The following is an 18,769-nucleotide window of genomic DNA, read 5'->3' as shown; positions in this document are numbered from 1 at the left end:
GGGAGACCAGCATAGAGTGCATTGCGATAATCAAGTCTCGACATAATAAAGGCATGAATAAGCCTTTCTGCATCTTGGAGTAGTCTAGCGATATTTCTAAGATGGAAAAATGCAGTTTTCGATGTCATTTTAATATGAGCATCGAACATCAGTTCTGGGTCAAAGATAACGCCAAGATTGCACACTTGTGAGGATGGAGTTAACAAAGGCATGGCCAGTAATCAAATTTTTTAGTTTAGTTTAGTTGTTAAGTTTAAGTAAACCCGTTGGCATACCGACGAATAGAAGTTCTGTTTTTGATTCGTTGAGCTTAAGAAAGTTGTCATGCACCCAGGCTTTTATCTCATCCAAGCAGGTGGGAAGAGCTGTAACCGCAAGGTTTGGATTAGGGTGCGTGCTAATATAGATCATAACAATGAAACCCTAACCCAAACTTACGAATGATGTCACCCAAAGGCAACATATAAATACTAAATAAGATGGGACCAAGCACAGACCCTTGTGGGACACCCTGCTGAACTAGTGTGGGTATAGATTTGTCTTTACCCAAAGACACAAACTGGAAACAATATTATTGATCTGCTGCATTGACACCATTATATGAGAACTGAGCTGGACGATGACATCCCGGTTTTCTGTAGAGCGGCGCAGACCAGAATTAATCATCCCCTGGTAAATATGATATAAAATGGCTGTAAAAAAATAAATCCGCATTGTTTATCTTTTTGATCTTTCATTCAAAAAATTGGCAAAATTCTAACCTTTCGTTTAAGTAAAAGAATTGAAAGTGGGGGGGAAATCACATTATAAAATAAATGTTTTTCTCCAAAACACATTGGCCACAATTATTCATACCCCTAGAATTTTTTATGAATAAAATGTCTATGAAGTATATTCCCATTAATATTTACCTTTTTTTAGCACACTAGGGTAACTAGGAACATGAAATTGTCCAGTCATGACTTCTTGTTTCACAGGAGTTTAAATATGAAGAAGCACAAAGGCCAAATTTCCTGAATCATCCATCACAATGAATAAAACCAAAGAACATGGTTCTGATGTGCATCAAAAGATTGTTGAGCTTCACAAAATAGAAACTGGATGTAAGAAAAATAGCTAAAGAATTGAAAATTCCCATTTTGACCATCAGGGCAATAATTAAGAAGTTATAATCAACTAAAGATGTTACGATTCTGCCAGGAAGAGGACGTGTGTCTATTTTGCCTTAATGGACAGTGAGGATGAAAGTTTGAGTGGCCAAAGACTCTTCAAGGATCACAGATGGAGAATTGCAGAGATTATTTGAGTTTTGGGGGTCAGAAAGCCTAAAAGAAATATCAAACAACCCCACATGTTGTTTGAGAGGGTTTCAAGAAAAATCCTCCTCGCTCATCCAAAAACAAACTCCAGCATATTCAGTGGTCAGACACGACTGGATCTTCAAACGGCACAGGGCTCTGTGGTCAGATGAGACTAAAAAAAAGAGCTTTTTGGCAGTAAGCACACTAGATGGGTTTGGTGGACATGAGGATAAAAAGTACCCCATTTGTACAATTTAATATACCATTGGATCTTTAATATTGGGAGCCTATTTTTCTGCAGGAGGTCCTGGACTTCTTATTCAGACACATGCCATTGTGGATTCTATCAAATATCCACAATGGCAAATATTCAAGAAATCTTATAATGGGCCGTGGTTGGATCTTCCATCAGCGAAACGATCCAAAACAAACATCAAAATCAACACAAAAAATGTGTTAGGGAGCACAAAATGAAGCTTCTGCCATGACAGTCCTAGACCCTGACCTGAACCATATAGAAAATGAGTGGTCTGAACTGAAGAGAAGAAGCACCAACATGGATCTGGGAATCTGAAGGATCTGGAGAGAGTCTGTATGGAGGAATGGTCTCTGATCTCTTGTCAGGTGTACTCCAAACTCATCAGGCATTATAGCAGAAAATTCAGAGCAGTTATCTTGGCAAAAGGAGATTGCAAAAAGGTATTTAATAAAAGGGTATGAATAATTGTGGCCAACGTGTTTTGGAGAAAAACGTTTATTTTATAATGTGATTTCCCCCCACTTTCAATTCTTTTACTTCAATGAAAGGTTAGGATTTTGCCAATTTTTTTTTAATGAAAGATCAAAAGGATAAACAATGCAGATTTATTTTTACTGCTATTTTTTATCACATTTACCAGGGGTATGATTAATTCTGGTCACGACTATATACAGTATATATATATATATATATATATATATATATTAATGAACTAAATGAATAACTTTTTTACAACTAAAATGAGCCATCACTTGACTTAAGCTGGACTGTGACGCTATTTTCTTCTGGAAACAAACTGTGTAGCATTATTATCCTGTTATCTCTGTAAAGCTGCTTTGAAACACTCTGTGCTGTTAACTAAAGCTGACTGGACATGAGCGCGAGTGCAGGAGAGCGGGAGTACCTGAGCGGAGCAAGGGGTTTGGGCACGGCCGTGGAGGTCTCTCTACTCTTGAAGCTGTACGAGACCACAGCGTACGGACACACGTGTCTCGGCCGGGACGAGATCTCGAAGTCCACGTACTCGTAGAAGTATTGCTGTAAAGAAAGACTCATCAGACGTCTCACACAAAACACATGCGCTTATGACCCTCCAATCAAGCCGTAACGCCGTGTGCGGTGTGCATGTGGTACAAGAGCAGCACGCGCTATCATGCTTTCACGTATCATGTTTTCAGTGCGTAACTGATCCGCGGCTGTAACAAAGATATACGCACTATTTTTATTTCAAATCCAGAAGTTATGCAGCAACTTTTATTAAAATAAAAAGTTTTGGCAGCATTGCGATTCTCTTTACACATATACAAATTTGAATGCACGTATGCGCGTTTAAACACAATTTAAACAACGTAGGCATTATAATTCCATGCATTACTTCTATGTATATTAAGTTGCTCAAGCGAGTGATCAAATATTTAACCATGTACTTATATTAAAATCGCAAACATTTTAAATTAAAACTTAAAAGTGACAAAAACAGCTGACTCTCATGCCTTTTCTTTTGCATTTAAATTTTAATACAATAAATCTTGCACGTCACAAAGAACTGTTTTTTCCACCTCCACGAACGAGTCGAGTGTCGTTCATTATGTCCTTGTTGAGGTAAATTGTAGTTTTCCTTGCTTAAAACCCTGGTCTTAAAGTAAAAAGATGAAAAGTAGTATTTGATTAAATTCATTTATGGTGAAACTACTACATTTTCAGGTCAATCTGTGTTCATTTTGACCACAAACCGTGCGCTGTCACTTTAATTCAGCGTTTGCAGCACAGCAGAATAGACTCGGGGCGGAGACGATCTCTGCACTGCTGTATACACACCGCAACTGGAACGGATCGACGGGCCAGTGTGAAAGCTCTAACCTGTTAACATGGGTGCGGAAAAAAATACACACCGCATACGCACTGGAGATGGAGTATGTGTGAAACAGGCCGTAACACTTCACAATAATGTTCATTAGTTAATGTAACAACGAACCATGAGCAACACATCTGTTATTGCGTCATCTTTGTTAACGTTAGCTAGCTGTTCATTGTTTGTTCATGTTAGTTCACGGCGCATTAACTAATGTTAACAAATACAAACTTTGATTTTAATAATGTAGTTCATGTTGAAATTAATATAAATTAAGATTAATAAATGCGGTAGAAGTATTGTTCATTCTTAGTTCATGTTAGCGTAACCGATCATCAGTGTTTCAGTATCGACTCGTCCTTCAGTGAGGAAGCAGCGTGTTTACCTGAGTGTACTCGAACGACCTGTACGCCTGCAGTGATGTCACGCGCGTTGAGTTCTTGGAGAAGTGGCTGTCAAACTTAGGAGTGGGATCTATACATCTGGACATACAGTCATGCACACTCTTGACTTTACCCTGGGGGACACAAGATCGGACATTTCTCAGACTCCACGACACCACGAGTTTCATCTGGACACAACACATTATCAGCTGCGGATGTACCTTAATGACTTTGAATATGACGATGTTTCCCGTGGATCCAGGCTCGATGGGGGTGATCTGAAGCAGGTCAGAGAACTGACACAGGTAAATCCCTGCAACATCAACACATTCAGCGTTCACTGGAGGTCACGACACAGCTCACACACAGCAGAGTCGACACGGCTCTCACACACAGCAGAGCGGCCGTATGCACTCTCCGCAGAAATGCAACCAGTACTTCATCAGTGCATTCATGAATACATTGGTCATTTGGTAACATTTTACTTGAAGGGTTGTGCATAAGACTGACAATGTTATGAATATGAAGGAGGTTTTATGCATGTTTATGACAACTGTCATTAAGTGTCATTCGCTCAGTTATGACATTTTTAATGCAAATATGACATTGTTTGAGATGTCTTTGTTATGACACCTTGACATAAACCAATACATCATAACCTGTCAGTGTCTTTGTCATGACAACTTGACAATACTAAGACAACATAACCTGTAATAAACATGACATAGCAGATTAATGATCAAACTTAAGAAACCACCTAGCTTGCCACCTAGCTTCATGAAGCCATTATAACATTTTAATGACAAATTTAATGTGTACCACTGTAGTTGAGATCACGAAAAATATTCATGACACAGTTATAATGCCTCATGACAGCCAATGTCAAAGAAAACCACCTGACAGTTTAATGTAATGTTAACCCATACAGCTAAGTGCTTTCTTAAGTTTGATAATTAATCTGCTGTGTCATGTTTCTGAAATATTTATGTATTGGTTTATTTCAAGTTGTCAAACAAGGACACCTCAAACAATGTCATATTTGCATTAAAAATGTCATAATTGAGCCAATGACACTTTTATAAACACAAAAGAATTTATAAAGTGTTTTTAATTTTCAGATTTTGGCTAAATGGATATTTTAATGTAGGTGTTTTGATCAAAAATTATAATTTCGGTACATCACTAATTGTTACTATTATTTTAAATATTGTTTGTATTTTTGTTCAAGAAACATTACTATACTAATAATTCTATTGTACTGAAAAATAAAACTAAATATCTATAAATAAAAACGAATTACTAATGTTTATAATAATACCAATAATAATGGAAAACTGCATGCAGAGCTTAAAGCTTCTCATTGGTTGATGATTCTTATGGTCAGATGGTGTGTGTGATGACGCACGGTGATGCGCCGAATGGACCGGTGAGTGTGTGTAGTGTGAAGGTTTGACCTTTCGCTGGATTCCCCAGCATGTTCATCCAGCTGCTCCCCACAGACAGGCCTCTCTCACACACCACGGAGACCTGCACACACACACTCTAGCGGTTACAGCAGAACCCCAGCACACGCTGCTATCAGCACTCAGACCAGGACGAGGTTTACCTTCTGAGCGTCACACAAGAGGAAGCAGAAGGATTCAGACAGCTCCTTCTCCGTGCGCCCGTCCAGCTTCAGCTCCCGCCGCTTCTCCATGAACTGCACACGCAACATCACAACATCACTATACACGCACACGTGAAGTATTACTTGTCCATGCAGCTACACACGCCTGACTCTCAGTTTACTACACTGTTCAGCCCTGCTGAAAAAAAACAATAGAAACCATTACAGAATTCCTAATGGTTTTAATGGTTTTAAAGGGAAATATATTGGTTTTAATGGAAAATGTAATGGTCCTAGTAGGTCTCTATTGGTAATTTGCTTTCTTCTATTGGTGGCATGTTTTGTCTTTTTCTCTGTATTGGTTTTAATTGAAACTGTGATGGTCCTAGTAAGTCATCTTCATCATGAGGGCACAGCCAGCCAATGCGCTTGGAAATGAAGTGCATGTGAATAGTTCACCCAAAAATGAACATTTCCTGGTTATTTGCTCACCCCAAATACCATCCAAGATGTATATGAATTTCATTCCTGAGCTTAAGAGAAATTAAATCAAATAATTCTTAAATTATATCAATTTTAACAGCCAATGCTGACCTTATTCCAGCTCTGCGAGTCTCATGAACGTGCTACACTGGGTTGGAACAAGGTGAGCATTGGTTGTTTAGTAGTATATCATTGTTTTCCTGAAAATGACAGATTGTGTCACTAGATATTTGTCCGCTGGGGTCACATGGAGCCCTAAAATATAGTGGGCACCATTCACTTGCATTAGATCCTGGAATGTTACATTTTCTCTTCGGCTGAGGAAAGGAAGACATCTTGGATGGCCTTGGGCTTATCAGGAAATGTTCATATTTGAGTGAACTATTCCTTCTAATGCCAGATATCAAGCAAGCCTTAGAATAGCGGCACAGACACTATATTAAAGTTGAATCTGACACAAAAACAGTGTATTGAGTATTTACCACTATACATCGCTGTCAGTGACATTCGGCACACTTTTTATTGCCTTTTTCCCCTTTCCCTTTCTGATTTCTCCATGCTCAGACCGCTGAGGCAGTTACAGGTGTGGCCTATACACCGACTCAAGGGCATGTGTGCTGGGATCAACGGCGAGGCAAGCAAACATCTGAACTCGTGGCCAAAACATCTGATCTGTTGAGTCTAGTGTGGCATTCCCTTCTCTTGTTAGGGTGACCTTGAGCGTAGTACACAAACATCGCTAGACACTCGCAACAGGCTGTGTGTTCCTCCTACACCTGGAGAGTGTCTTCTGTTAGACGTCACTAACTCTCGACAAACATCTACATGATTATTCTTTATACAGGTGTCGAGCTTATTTATAGATCATATAAGAGCTCACGTCTTTCTCCAGCGGGTCGTTGTGCACAAGGCGAGGCTTGGAGTACAGGAACGTCCCAGCGGAGGAGCTGTCCTTATAGCTGGAGGTGAGGATCTGCTGGATCTCGGAGAACTCCCGGGACTCCAGGGACACATGCTGAAACAGAGCTGCGGACGAGAACAGAGGCGTCACACACACACACACACGACTGCTCAAACACATCACCTGTGGGAAACAACTAATGTACATACATATCTTATAACTATTGATGTGCGACTGACGCGCGGCACACAGGTGCTTTAGTGGATGATGATCAGTGACGCCCTCTGTTGGCAGGGAATGCAAGATGGCGCTCGAACACAGCAGGTTACAATACACTCCTTTATATAGCTCATCTATATATAGCTCATTTAATAGCTCATTATTAGCTCATTTATATATTTATCTCATTTATATATATTTATATACTGTATATTCTATTATTATAATTTATTATATAATTTATATTTTTTATATAAATTACAAACCCAATTCCATGAAAGTTGGGACTGTACAAATTGTGAATAAAAACAGAATGCAATGATGTTGAAGTTTCAAATTTCAATATTATATTTAGAATACAACATAGATGACATATCAAATGTTTAAACTGAGAAAATGCATAATTTTAAGGGAAAAATAAGTTGATTTTAAATTTCATGGCATCAACACATCTCAAAAAAGTTGGGACAAGGCCATTTTTACGACTGTGTGGCATCCCCTCTTCTTTTAATAACAGTCTGCAAACGTCTGGGGACTGAGGAGACAAGTTGCTCAAGTTTAGGAATAGGAATGTTGTCCCATTCTTGTCTAATAAAGGCTTCTAGCTGCTCAACTGTCTTAAGGCCAATTTATACTTCTGCGTCGAGGGTACGCCGTAGTGTACGGCGTTGGCTACGCACGTAGGCGACGCCGTTGTGAGCATTTATACTTCTGCGTTCAGGTCTTGGTTGCTCTGCAGTACTGCTCCGAAACGCTAGTTGGCGGCGGAGAGTTTTAATGTTCCACTGTGTTTAGATTCCTCGCGGCTAGGTTACTACGAGTGAAAGAGAGCTGATCATGTTGGAGTTGGAGCTTATTAAGGTGGAAAAACAGTTCACTTTAGTGAAATTACTAAAACTGAAAGGCAGAAATGAGAGAAGACTTCGGAGGAGACGAAACGTGTGGAAATCATAGACAGTGGTGGAAATGCGTGAGAAGGTACGTGCGGAAATGCGTAGGAGGAAATGCGATGCTACCAAGCCGACCAATCACCGATCTTGCGGTCCGCGTCGTCGCGACGTGTAGTTACATTTTTGAGGAGGTGCGCGTCAGGCGACGGCGAAGGGTACGCGGTATGGGACGCGTCTGTGCGTATGCTACGCCGTACCTACAGCGCGCACCCTACGCAGAAGTATAAATTGGCCTTTAGGTCTTCTTTGTTGCATCTTCCTCTTTATGATGCGCCAAATGTTTTCTATGGGTGAAAGATCTGGACTGCAGGCTGGCCATTTCAGTACCCGGATCTTTCTTCTACGCAGCCATGATGTTGTAATTGATGCAGTATGTGGTTTGGCATTGTCTTGTTGGAATACAAGGTCTTCCCTGAAAGAGACGATGTCTGGATGGGAGCATATGTTGTTCTAGAACTTGGATATACCTTTCAGCATTGATGGTGCCTTTCCAGATGTGTAAGCTGCCCATGCCACACGCACCCCATACCATCAGAGATGCAGGCTTCTGAACTGAGCGCTGATAACAACTTGGGTTGTCCTTGTCCTCTTTAGTCCGGATGACATGGCGTCCCAGTTTTCCAAAAAGAACTTCAAATTTTGATTCGTCTGACCACAGAACAGTTTTCCACTTTGCTAGAGTCCACTTTAAATGAGCCTTGGCCCAGAGAAAACGCCTGCGCTTCTGGTTCCCGTTTAGATATGGCTTCTTTTTTGACCCATAGAGCTTTAGCCGGCAACGGTGAATGGCACGGTGGATTGTGTTCACTGACAATGTTTTCTGGAAGTATTCTTGAGCCCATGTTGTGATTTCCATTACAGTAGCATTCCTGTGTGTGATGCAGCGCCGTCTAAGGGCCCGAAGATCACGGGCATTCAGTATGGTTTTCCGGCCTTGACCCTTATGCACCGAGATTGTTCCAGATTCTCTGAATCTTTGGATGATATTATGCACTGTTGATGATGATAACTTCCAACTCTTTGCAATTTTTCTCTGAGAAACTCCTTTCTGATATTGCTCCACTATTTTTTGCCTCAGCATTGGGGGAATTGGTGATCCTCTGCCCATCTTGACTTCTGAGAGACACTGCCACTCTGAGAGGCTCTTTTTATACCCAATCATGTTGCCAATTGACCTAATAAGTTGCAAATTGGTCCTCCAGCAGTTCCTTATACATTTAACTTTTCTGGCCTCTTATTGCTACCGGTCCCAACTTTTTTGGAATTTGTAGCTCTCATGAAATCCAAAAGGAGCCAATATTTGGCATGGCAATTCAAAATGTCTCACTTTCAACATTTGATATGTCATCTATGTTGTATTCTAAATATACTATTGAAATTTGAAACTTCCACATCATTGCATTCTGTTTTTATTCACAATTTGTACAGTGTCCCAACTTTTATGGAATTGGGTTTGTATATATAATTTATATTTCATCATACATGCGTTTACAGTCGAAGTTTGATGTGGCTGTGCTGGCGAATTGCATACGTCATAACCAGACGTTATGTGATTGGCTTACGGGTAACCAATTTTATACTTCTGACAAGCTCCCCTCCGGCAAGCCGGTGGCACCGCAACCCCCTTTAGTCACCTAAAGGCACCCCGGTGGTACCGCCGGCTTTAGTCACCTAAAGGCACCCCGGTGGTACCGCCGGCTTTGGCCCTTCGTCGCTGCTCGCAGCTATATTTATTTATATATACTTATGCCACCGGCTTTATATATATATACATATATATATACATATATAAAGCCGGTGGCACCGCCACCTTGGTGCCTTTAGAGTTATTCTGCACGACGTGCAAAAATGTAACCCCCGCTTTGACTGAGAATGAGGTTAGTGTTTTAAAATTTTAAGGAAAACAAATATATTGAAATATAGCACATGAATGTTAAACTCATTCAGCTTCAATTACAAATAGAATCTTACTTTTATTTAAAGCAAACTATACATTTAAAAGATGGGGGTTATATGCATATTTTGTCATTTAAAAAAAAATTGTTATGCTAAAAGACAAGGACTTAGAGACAAGGACTTGCAGGAAAAATTGCAGCCAGCCACACACACACACACACACACACACACACACAGACAACAGCCTTCCCCTCCCCTCCCCACACAGATAAAGAGAGAGACAGAGAGAGAGAGAGAGAGAGAGAGAGTGTGAATGGCAGGGGAAATAAATCCATTCAAACTACAATATCTGACTTTCTGTTGCTCAGAGCGAATGACTTTAAATTAGATTTAGAAAGTTGATTGGCTTGACGAGAAGAAAATATGTGGCAAGTTTTGTAACTGTAGGTAAAACAAGCAAAGTTATAACACACTTTATGTGTCCTTTTTTAGTCATAAAATTCATTTCCTTGCCACAGCCAAACCGTTCGAGATAATCAAAAATCCGTACGGAACTTAGCAGATTTTTGCACACCGAGGTTGGTGGGGATTGGTAACCACCTGCGTTGTAATTGACTTTATGCACAGCTGCACTACTTCCTGAACTTAAGCCAGCTCCTTGTTTCCTGTCTGCTATTATTGGCCAAACTTGATTAATTCAGGTGTGTCTGATTATTGTTGCCATGACTACTGGGGTCAGGCACACCTAAATCAATCAATTTGACCAATAATGGCAGACAGGAAATAAGGAGCTGGCTTAAGTTCAGGAAGTAGTGCAGCTGTGCATAAAGCCCATTTGATGTATTTTTCCTAGGACATTTATTCAAACAACCCATAATAGCCGACATCCATTTGAGCTGTCGTAAGACTTGGAACACAAAAGTTGTTTGGCCTGATAAGATCTATAAGTGTACCGAGTTTCATATTAATTCATGCAATTTGATTTATAGACAAGTGTTCGAATCCCAGTCCAGGGGGCGCTGTCGAGCCGCCCTGCCACACCCGGATACCAGCTTCAGCCCGGCCCTGATGGCCACGGGTTCTGACCCGTGTGCAATGTTTCAAGAGTTTTCAAACCCGTTTAGGGCCCCAAAAGTGCAGAAATAGTCATATAAATAATAATAATAATAATCCTAAGGAAAACAATAGGGCCTTCGCACTTTCAGGGCTTGGGAACTATTGATGCCATGACAGATTCTGTCAAAGCAACCCCAGATACTCAGAGTGCATCCCTAGCTCATGCTCCCCTGATGCTTGCAATGTGAAACGGTTTAAATCAAAGACTTTAGGGACCTTGGTTAACCTTTGAAAGTACGATCCCCACACTGCACCACTCAGACCTGTGCCGCCGCTAATCCAGAGAGAGTACAGTAGCCTATGGAGCTGCGCTTCACAAACAGTCTTTAACCACATATTATTGTTATTTATGTTACAAACATTTAAATGACAGGGGATAAGAGTTAGTTTACTATTATAAAAATATTGTTTGGGTATTTAAAGGTCCCCTGACATGAACTTTTCACTTTCTGAGGTTTTTTATCATTAATACAAGTTCCCCTAGCCTGTATATCAGGGCTATTCAATTAATTTGGAATTGGGGCCAGTTCCTGAAGCTGAAGTAAAAATATTTTCACATGTAGGCCTATGTATTGAATAGCTTATCTTTACGCTAAGAGGTGGCGATGAGTGTTTGTCCTTGAACCATTCATTTATTTACAAACACTGATTCATCCAAAAACGATACGTTTTTATAAATGAGACAATGACATTCAATTTTTTTTATTTTATTATTATTTCATTTAAATTAATATATTGTTTTAAATAGACTAAAGCAATGAAACTTTTGTCAGAAGTTTGCATGTTAATTTGTTTGGTTGTCTTATGTTTTTTTTCTTCCAAATTGTGGTTCTCAGTTTATCCAAAATCATGCAGCTCAAGTTATCTCCTTCCTCACAGACTGAAGACACATTAGCAGAAATACTACATCATGCAGGGTCTCCATCCAGCGAGACAACAACAATTACAGCACCTTCCCAGTCTCAATCCCAGAGAGATTAAAGCGGATTGACCAAGTCTCTCAGCAGACCAATCACAAAAGACTGAGTCATCTGACCAATCAGAGCAGAGTAGACCAATCACAACAGACAGAGTCATCTAACCAATCAGAGCAGAGTAGACCAATCACAACAGACTGGGTCATCTGACCAATCAGAGCAGAGTAGACCAATCAGAACAGACTGGGTCATCTGGCCAATCAGAGCAGAGTAGATCAATCAGAACAGACTGGGTCGTCTGACCAATCAGAGCAGAGTAGACCAATCACAACAGACTGGGTCATCTGACCAATCAGAGCAGAGTAGACTAATCACAACAGACTGGGTCATCTGACCAATCAGAGCAGAGTAGACCAATCACAACAGACTGGGCCATCTGACCAATCAGAGCAGAGTAGACCAATCACAACAGACTGGGTCGTCTGACCATTCAGAGGAGAGTAGACCAATCGCAAAAGACTGGGTCATCTGACCAGTCAGAGCAGAGTAGACCAATCACAAACAGACTGGTTGATCTGACCAATTAGAGCAGACCAATCAAACATCTGACCAACCAGAGCACAGTAGACCAATCACAACAATTCACGTCTTATTGCGCTTGAACCCACAATTTCACACACAATTATATCAAAAGGTCCGTCATGGCTACTATCCTAGTAAACATAGTCCGATATGTCTGAAGTGAACGTAAACAGTGGAGAAAGAAAAGTGTGTATAATCAGAGTCCGTCTTTGTCTGGTATAATCAGTATATTGGATCTGTGTGTCGCTCTTAAAGGGACAGCAGCCTAATATTCCTGCTTCTGTGTTTACTGTTAATCAAACGACTCACTGCAACAAACACATTGCTCTTGGCTGTATAACTTTTGTACCTTTGGACTATTTAGCTATATCTAATTTATACCATGAAGCCATGTTATTTTACATTTAATTAGGCTACTTTGTTCAATTCCTGTACCTAACCTACCTACTTTGTACTGTTTGAGTTACCCGTAAAACTCGAAAAGCACAGTTGATTTCATTTGCATCTTTGTTTTATTGTGTTTATTTGTTCTTAGTTTATTACAGACTTTTTACTCGATTTTAATAGTGGATGAAGTTTATTTTAAGTATATTTTATCTATTTATGTCAATTTTATATGTGAATTGTTCTGGCATTCCATGTAAAAAAAAAATCTGCAGAGTAAAAATAAAAATGTGCTAGCCAATGGCGAATAGAGCTTCAGTGTGTCTGTAGTGGGTTGACATTTTTTTTGTTTTTTTAAATATATGTTTATTGGTAATAGGCCTATAACCTATAGTGTGATATACAGTATAACAGTTGTATAACATAACTATATAGAATAATTTATTTAAAAGTATTTAATGTAAAAAATAATTAAACTACTTAAAATCAGTATGCTTAAAATGTTTGCAAAGAATCTTTGCTTGAATAAAACTAAAAAAAAATCTTTAAATGCATGAATGAAAGTTTAGAATGTGTGAACAGAATATTAAATTTTTTAAATGATTGCACATCAATTTCTTTAGGGTCAAAACAGAATATAAATGGAAACATAAAGACTGATAAATTTAAATATAAATCTTCCATCCTATTAACTTTTAAAGTAAAATATTCATAAAACACAAAAATATAGTGCTCTGGACTGTCCCCCAGTGACATACGGGTGTGGCAGAGCAACCTGTTACCTGAGGGAGGGTGTGTTTGTACACACACACACACACACAGATTTGTTATGTTACAGTAGCCTATATTTTATATTATGGGCTGATGCACTTGCACAGGATCTCCATGTATTTGTCATGAATTATTGCTCTGCACACTATAACGCACTATAGTGCTGCACAGTGCAGATGTCTATGTCGAGAACTCACTACAACTAACACAACAGACTGACTGGGTGTCTTCGGTCCCAGTAACGAGAAAAGAGAAAGAAAGCGGGCCAGCGCACCTCTCTTTTCTCTGCTCTTCCGGGGGATGTGGAAGTTCAGTCGCGGCTGCTCTTCGGCTGGTTTCGCGGCCCGTGAGACTCTCTTGAGCCGCTTCTCTTCATCGGGACCGTCCGGGTATCCACACTCTTCCTCCGGGCCGCCATTTTGGCTCCATGAAGGCGCAGCAGGATCGTGCTTTTCTTTGTCGCTGGTTTTGCCTCCTCGGTGCTCCATGGCTGCTTTATTCACGAGCTCCAGACATGAGTGTTTTCTCCTCGCAGCGCTGAAAGCTGGAGGCAGTGTGGGGTTTCTGCCTGCTCAATGCGCCTCACAACACACATAAACACACACACATGTACATGCCCACTCATAGCCGCAATGTGTGTGTGAGTGTGACCGGATCACAGCAGCGCCGCCCAGCGGGCTCCCATCTTCATTAAATATACAAAACAGACAGTAGCAGTCAGGAACTGGAACCAACTTCATGCCAGTCATACACTAGTGCATATTACCATACATGTTCGGGGGAAACGAAAGCGAGAGAGAAGAAAGAAAACGAAAGGCATTTTTACAGAAAACCTTTTTGTCATTAAAAAAGGTTTGATTTGTTTTTAATCATATTTTAACATAAAATTTAAATTGTTCAAAATCATTCCATTTGACTTTATGTATAGTCCAGTCATTTTATGAAAAAATGTTCAAACAGAAACAAACTCAGCTGATTTTGTAGATTATATCCTAAATATGTCCCGAGTAAGGAAAAAAAGCCCTGAAGAATTTTAAGCCTGAAGAAAGTTTAGAAAAAGACCCAAATATACTCTGGATGTGGTTTCTGACGTGAATAGGGTAAACATTTTAACCTTTAGACATCATAATGAAAATTACTGACTTGATTACTTACGACGATATATTACAAGTATTTTTTAATAGTTTGTTAACATGGGAATACTATACATAATGTATTTACGTATGTGCTAATTTGCATAAATACCACAACATATCTAAACATTGGGTCTAGCCAGGTAAAAATGTCTTGTTGAACCTTGTTGACATTTTACAGTAAAATATATAAAGGTACAATATACAAGATTGTTTCGCCACCAGGGGTTGCTAACATCTTACATCAAAGGCGTATATTAATGACGTATATTCCGGATTAAGCGGAATTATGGATCTTGTCGTCAAGCTGGTGGATCTCTTATGGATGAGTGAATACATTGATGTTTTTAACATGACTGTAGTATGAAGCAGAGCGTGATTGCTAGATGTATACCAGCGCCACACGCAACGCGAGGCCCACGGAAGTAGTAAAGGAATAAGGACATTTAATTCTACCGAACTACCCTACACGCAAGTGCTGAATTACCCACACAGGTCAGTTTATTAGAGGAAATAAACTTGAGGTAACTCAGCACTGCTTCACTTGCTCTAACAGTTTCACTATCACACTAAACGGCATTTGAGTGTGTTGAATGTTAGTTAGGTTGTGTGTTGGCTGTATGAGAGAGTAAGCTAGATTAACATTAGAGAATAATGTTGGTGGCCTGGTGGTTTTTGGATATGTGTACCTTTAATTAAGGTCTGAAGGGAAAACATTTTGGCTACTGAGCATTAAAAGGAAGAAGCACATTGAAAGGAGCCTTTATTTATTATTATGGCAGAGATGGGTTTGGGGCTGGGGCCGGGGGACTGTTTCCAGGGGACGAGTCTAAGGGAAGAACAGGAGACTGCATAGGTAAAATAAAAAGTGTCTAGATCAAACAATCAAATGAATCCATGTCAGAGAAACAAAAGGAAATCTTTCTTACCTGAGTGAAGGCTTAGTGACAGTTGAGTGGGCCTTGAAACAACTGAATCTCCGCTGTTGCTTGTGACACAGGTGTCCGAGCTCACCCACCAACTTCAACATCTGAGAGCTCCCCCTGCGCCACCCACACAGCCCGTTCAACCCGTTCCACCAGAGCCGTCCCATCAGCGAGAGCCACGTCTTCCAATGCTAGAGGGTTATGCAGTTGAACCTGAGTTTTGTAGAGCATTTCTGACTCGTTGCTCTATGCATTTTGCATTACAGCCCCAGATGTTCAGTTAGGAACAGTCTAAAGTGGTGTTCGTCATCACTCTGCTGTCTGGCAAGGCGGCTCTTTGGGGAACCAAGACCCATACTCCAGGCTCTCTCCGAGGAGATGAGAAGGGTTTTCGATCGGGTTAGCAGGTAGGGAGGCAGCAAAACTACTCACTGATCTCCGTCAAGGTAACGACTCGGTGACGGATTATTCGATCCAGTTCCACACCCTTGCCTTGCTGTAGAGTGCCGATGGAATGAGGAGGCGCAGTGGGATAGATTCCTGCATGGGTTGGCTGACCGTGTCCAACGGGAAATCTATATTCTGGACCTTCCGTCTACTCTTAATAGACTCATCGAACTGACTTTAAGAGTTGATGCTCGCCTAAGCAGAATGGGGCGGTTCCAGCAGAACCATCCGTTTCATGGAGACGGTCAGCCCCGTCTTTGATCCGGAGCCCATGCAGGTGGGTAGAGCTCAACTTTCCATGTGTCTACACTGCGGGAAAGCAGGTCACTTCATCCACTTGTCCCCGGTAAAAGATCAAGCCCGGTAGTAATAATGAGGCTACTATCGGGTGGGATCTCCGCCGAGAAGACCTCATCATCATCATCATCATTGTCTACACTCCTCCCGGTAGGACCATGGTGGGTAACTCACACACATGACACTATGGCTTTACTGGATTCGGGGGCAGAATAATTTTATGGACTCTAGACTGGCTCAACGTCTTCACATTCCCGTTTCCACTCTCAAACACAAGATCGCCGTCAATGCTCTTAATGGACAATAATTTCCCAACATTTCATATGCTACTGAACCTATCACTCTCACTACATCTGGCAATCACACTGAAACAATAACATTCCTCCCCAATGACTCCCCACTCACACCTGTCGTACTTGGTCACCTTTGGCTTACACAACACGATCCCAGAGTCGATTGGGGTCACAATTCTGTATCTATGTGGAGTAATATGTGTCATGAGTCTTGTCTAGTGTCTGCATGTTCGTCTGTGCCGGTCCCTGTGTTCCAGGAGGAGCCCGAGGACTACCAGGACCTGTGGGAAGTATTCATTAAGTCCCGTGCTGCTTCTTTTCCTCCGCACCGTCCCTATGACTGTGCCATAAGCCCTATTCGCACGGGATAAGTATACCTGGTGACGTCTAGTCATTTGTAATAATTGCGGCGGTTGTCTGTGATCTTAATCCCATGCGAATCGGTCATGTCTGTAATTTGTAAAGTAATTCCCCTACAAATGACCTACCATATTTCGCAGAAAACGTAGGTCCTGTGATAATATTAGTCCCGTGCGAATCGACATCTCTGTGATTTGGTATCTCTGATATTTCTAAGCTATAGCCTAATGACATCATATCCGGGAGATAAGTCAGTAAATTCGAGTAAAATCACAGGCTTCCCTTATCCCGTGCGAAAATGCCACACGAAATTCAGACGTGGGTGGGTAATTTCAAATTCACACAAGATCCCCAGATAATACTAATCCTGTGTGAATAGGGCTATAGACTTAGCATAGGGTCAGTCTCCGCCTACGGGCAATTTATATTCACTTTCTGTTCCAGAGAGGGAGGCTATGGAGAAATATATTTCTGATTCTCTAGCATCCAAGTTCATTCGCCATTCCTCATCTCCTGTGGGGCGGGGTTCTTTTTTGTGGGGAAGAAGGATGGGTCTCTGCGACTGTGTATTGATTATCGGAGGTTGAATAACATCGCGGTGAAGAAATGTCTTCACGAAATTGGATTTACGTAACGCATAACTTAAGGAAGGGTGATGAATGGAAGACTGTGTTCAATACCCCTAGGGGGCACTTTGAATACTTGGTCATGCCGTTTGGGCTGTCCAACTCCCCGCCGGTCTTCCAGGCACTCGTCAATGACGTGTTGAGAGATATGGTTGACTAGTTCATATATGTTCATATATGTTCATACCTGGACGACATTTTGATTTTTTTCATCTTTTCTTCAGGAACATCTTCAGCACATCAGTTGAGTGCTTCAGAGGTTACTAGAGAAGGGGTGTTTTGTCAAGGCTGAGAAATGCGTTTTTCACGCACAGTCTGTTCCTTTCCTAGGGTACATCATTTTGTCTGAGGGAGTGCGTATGGATCCTGACAAGGTTAAGGCTTTGATTCAATGGTCAGTCCAGATTCCCGTAAGGCCCTACAGAGGTTTCTGGGGTTTGCCAATTTCTATCTGCGTTTTATTTGCAAATTCAGCCAACTAGCTGCGCCTCTGACTGCCTTGACCTCTCCCAGAACGTCGTTCAGGTGGTCCGATACAGCCGAGGCTGTATTCGCTAAACGTAAGAGCCGCTTTGTTTCGGCACCCATGCTCGTTGCCCCTGATCCATCACGTCAGTTCATGGTGGAGGTCGATGCGTCAGAGGTGGGGGTAGGAGTGTCATCCAGGAGCTAATCACACCAGTTTTTTGGTAAAGCAACGATTCTGGTGGCCACTTATGGCTCGTGACATCCGCAGTTTTGTCTTGGCTTGCTCGGTTTGTGCCACTGGCAAATCCTCCAATCGACCCCCAGATGGGTTACTCCAACCACTAGATTTCCCACATTGCGGTAGATTTTATCACCGCCCTCCCGCCCTCTCAGGGCAAGACCGTAGTTTTGACCATCGTGCACCGGTTCTTGAAGGCGGCTCATTTCATTCCCTTGCCCAAATTACCCTCTGCCAAGGAGACAGTGGTGACTGTTGTAGATCACGTCTTTCGCTTACATGGCCTCCAATGGACGCAGTTTCTGACAGGGGTCCCAATTTGTGTCTAAATTTTGGCAAGAGTTTTGGCAAGTTACAAGGG

General features: G+C 41.2%; 1 protein-coding gene across 2 annotated transcripts in view; it reads right to left on the bottom strand.

Moving 5' to 3' along the window:
- tasora (transcription activation suppressor a) overlaps positions 1-14,275 on the bottom strand; it is a 37,923-nt gene extending 23,648 nt beyond the window's left edge. For both annotated transcript variants that reach the window (XM_089118322.1, XM_089118332.1), the window contains exons 1-7: positions 13,895-14,275; positions 6,765-6,910; positions 5,402-5,494; positions 5,250-5,322; positions 4,017-4,108; positions 3,798-3,929; positions 2,465-2,598 (exon numbers count right to left, since the gene is read on the bottom strand). In XM_089118322.1, the coding sequence (XP_088974448.1) occupies positions 2,465-2,598; positions 3,798-3,929; positions 4,017-4,108; positions 5,250-5,322; positions 5,402-5,494; positions 6,765-6,910; positions 13,895-14,108 (884 nt within the window). In that variant the 5' untranslated portion in view covers positions 14,109-14,275. The remainder of the gene's footprint in view (positions 1-2,464; positions 2,599-3,797; positions 3,930-4,016; positions 4,109-5,249; positions 5,323-5,401; positions 5,495-6,764; positions 6,911-13,894) is intronic.
- Positions 14,276-18,769: the final 4,494 nt, after the last annotated feature.

Source organism: Pimephales promelas, chromosome 2 (genome assembly GCF_988280905.1).
Source record: "Pimephales promelas chromosome 2, fPimPro1.hap1.1, whole genome shotgun sequence".
NCBI classification, from domain to species: domain Eukaryota; kingdom Metazoa; phylum Chordata; class Actinopteri; order Cypriniformes; family Leuciscidae; genus Pimephales; species Pimephales promelas.
This window is presented reverse-complemented; position numbering and strand designations above follow the sequence as displayed.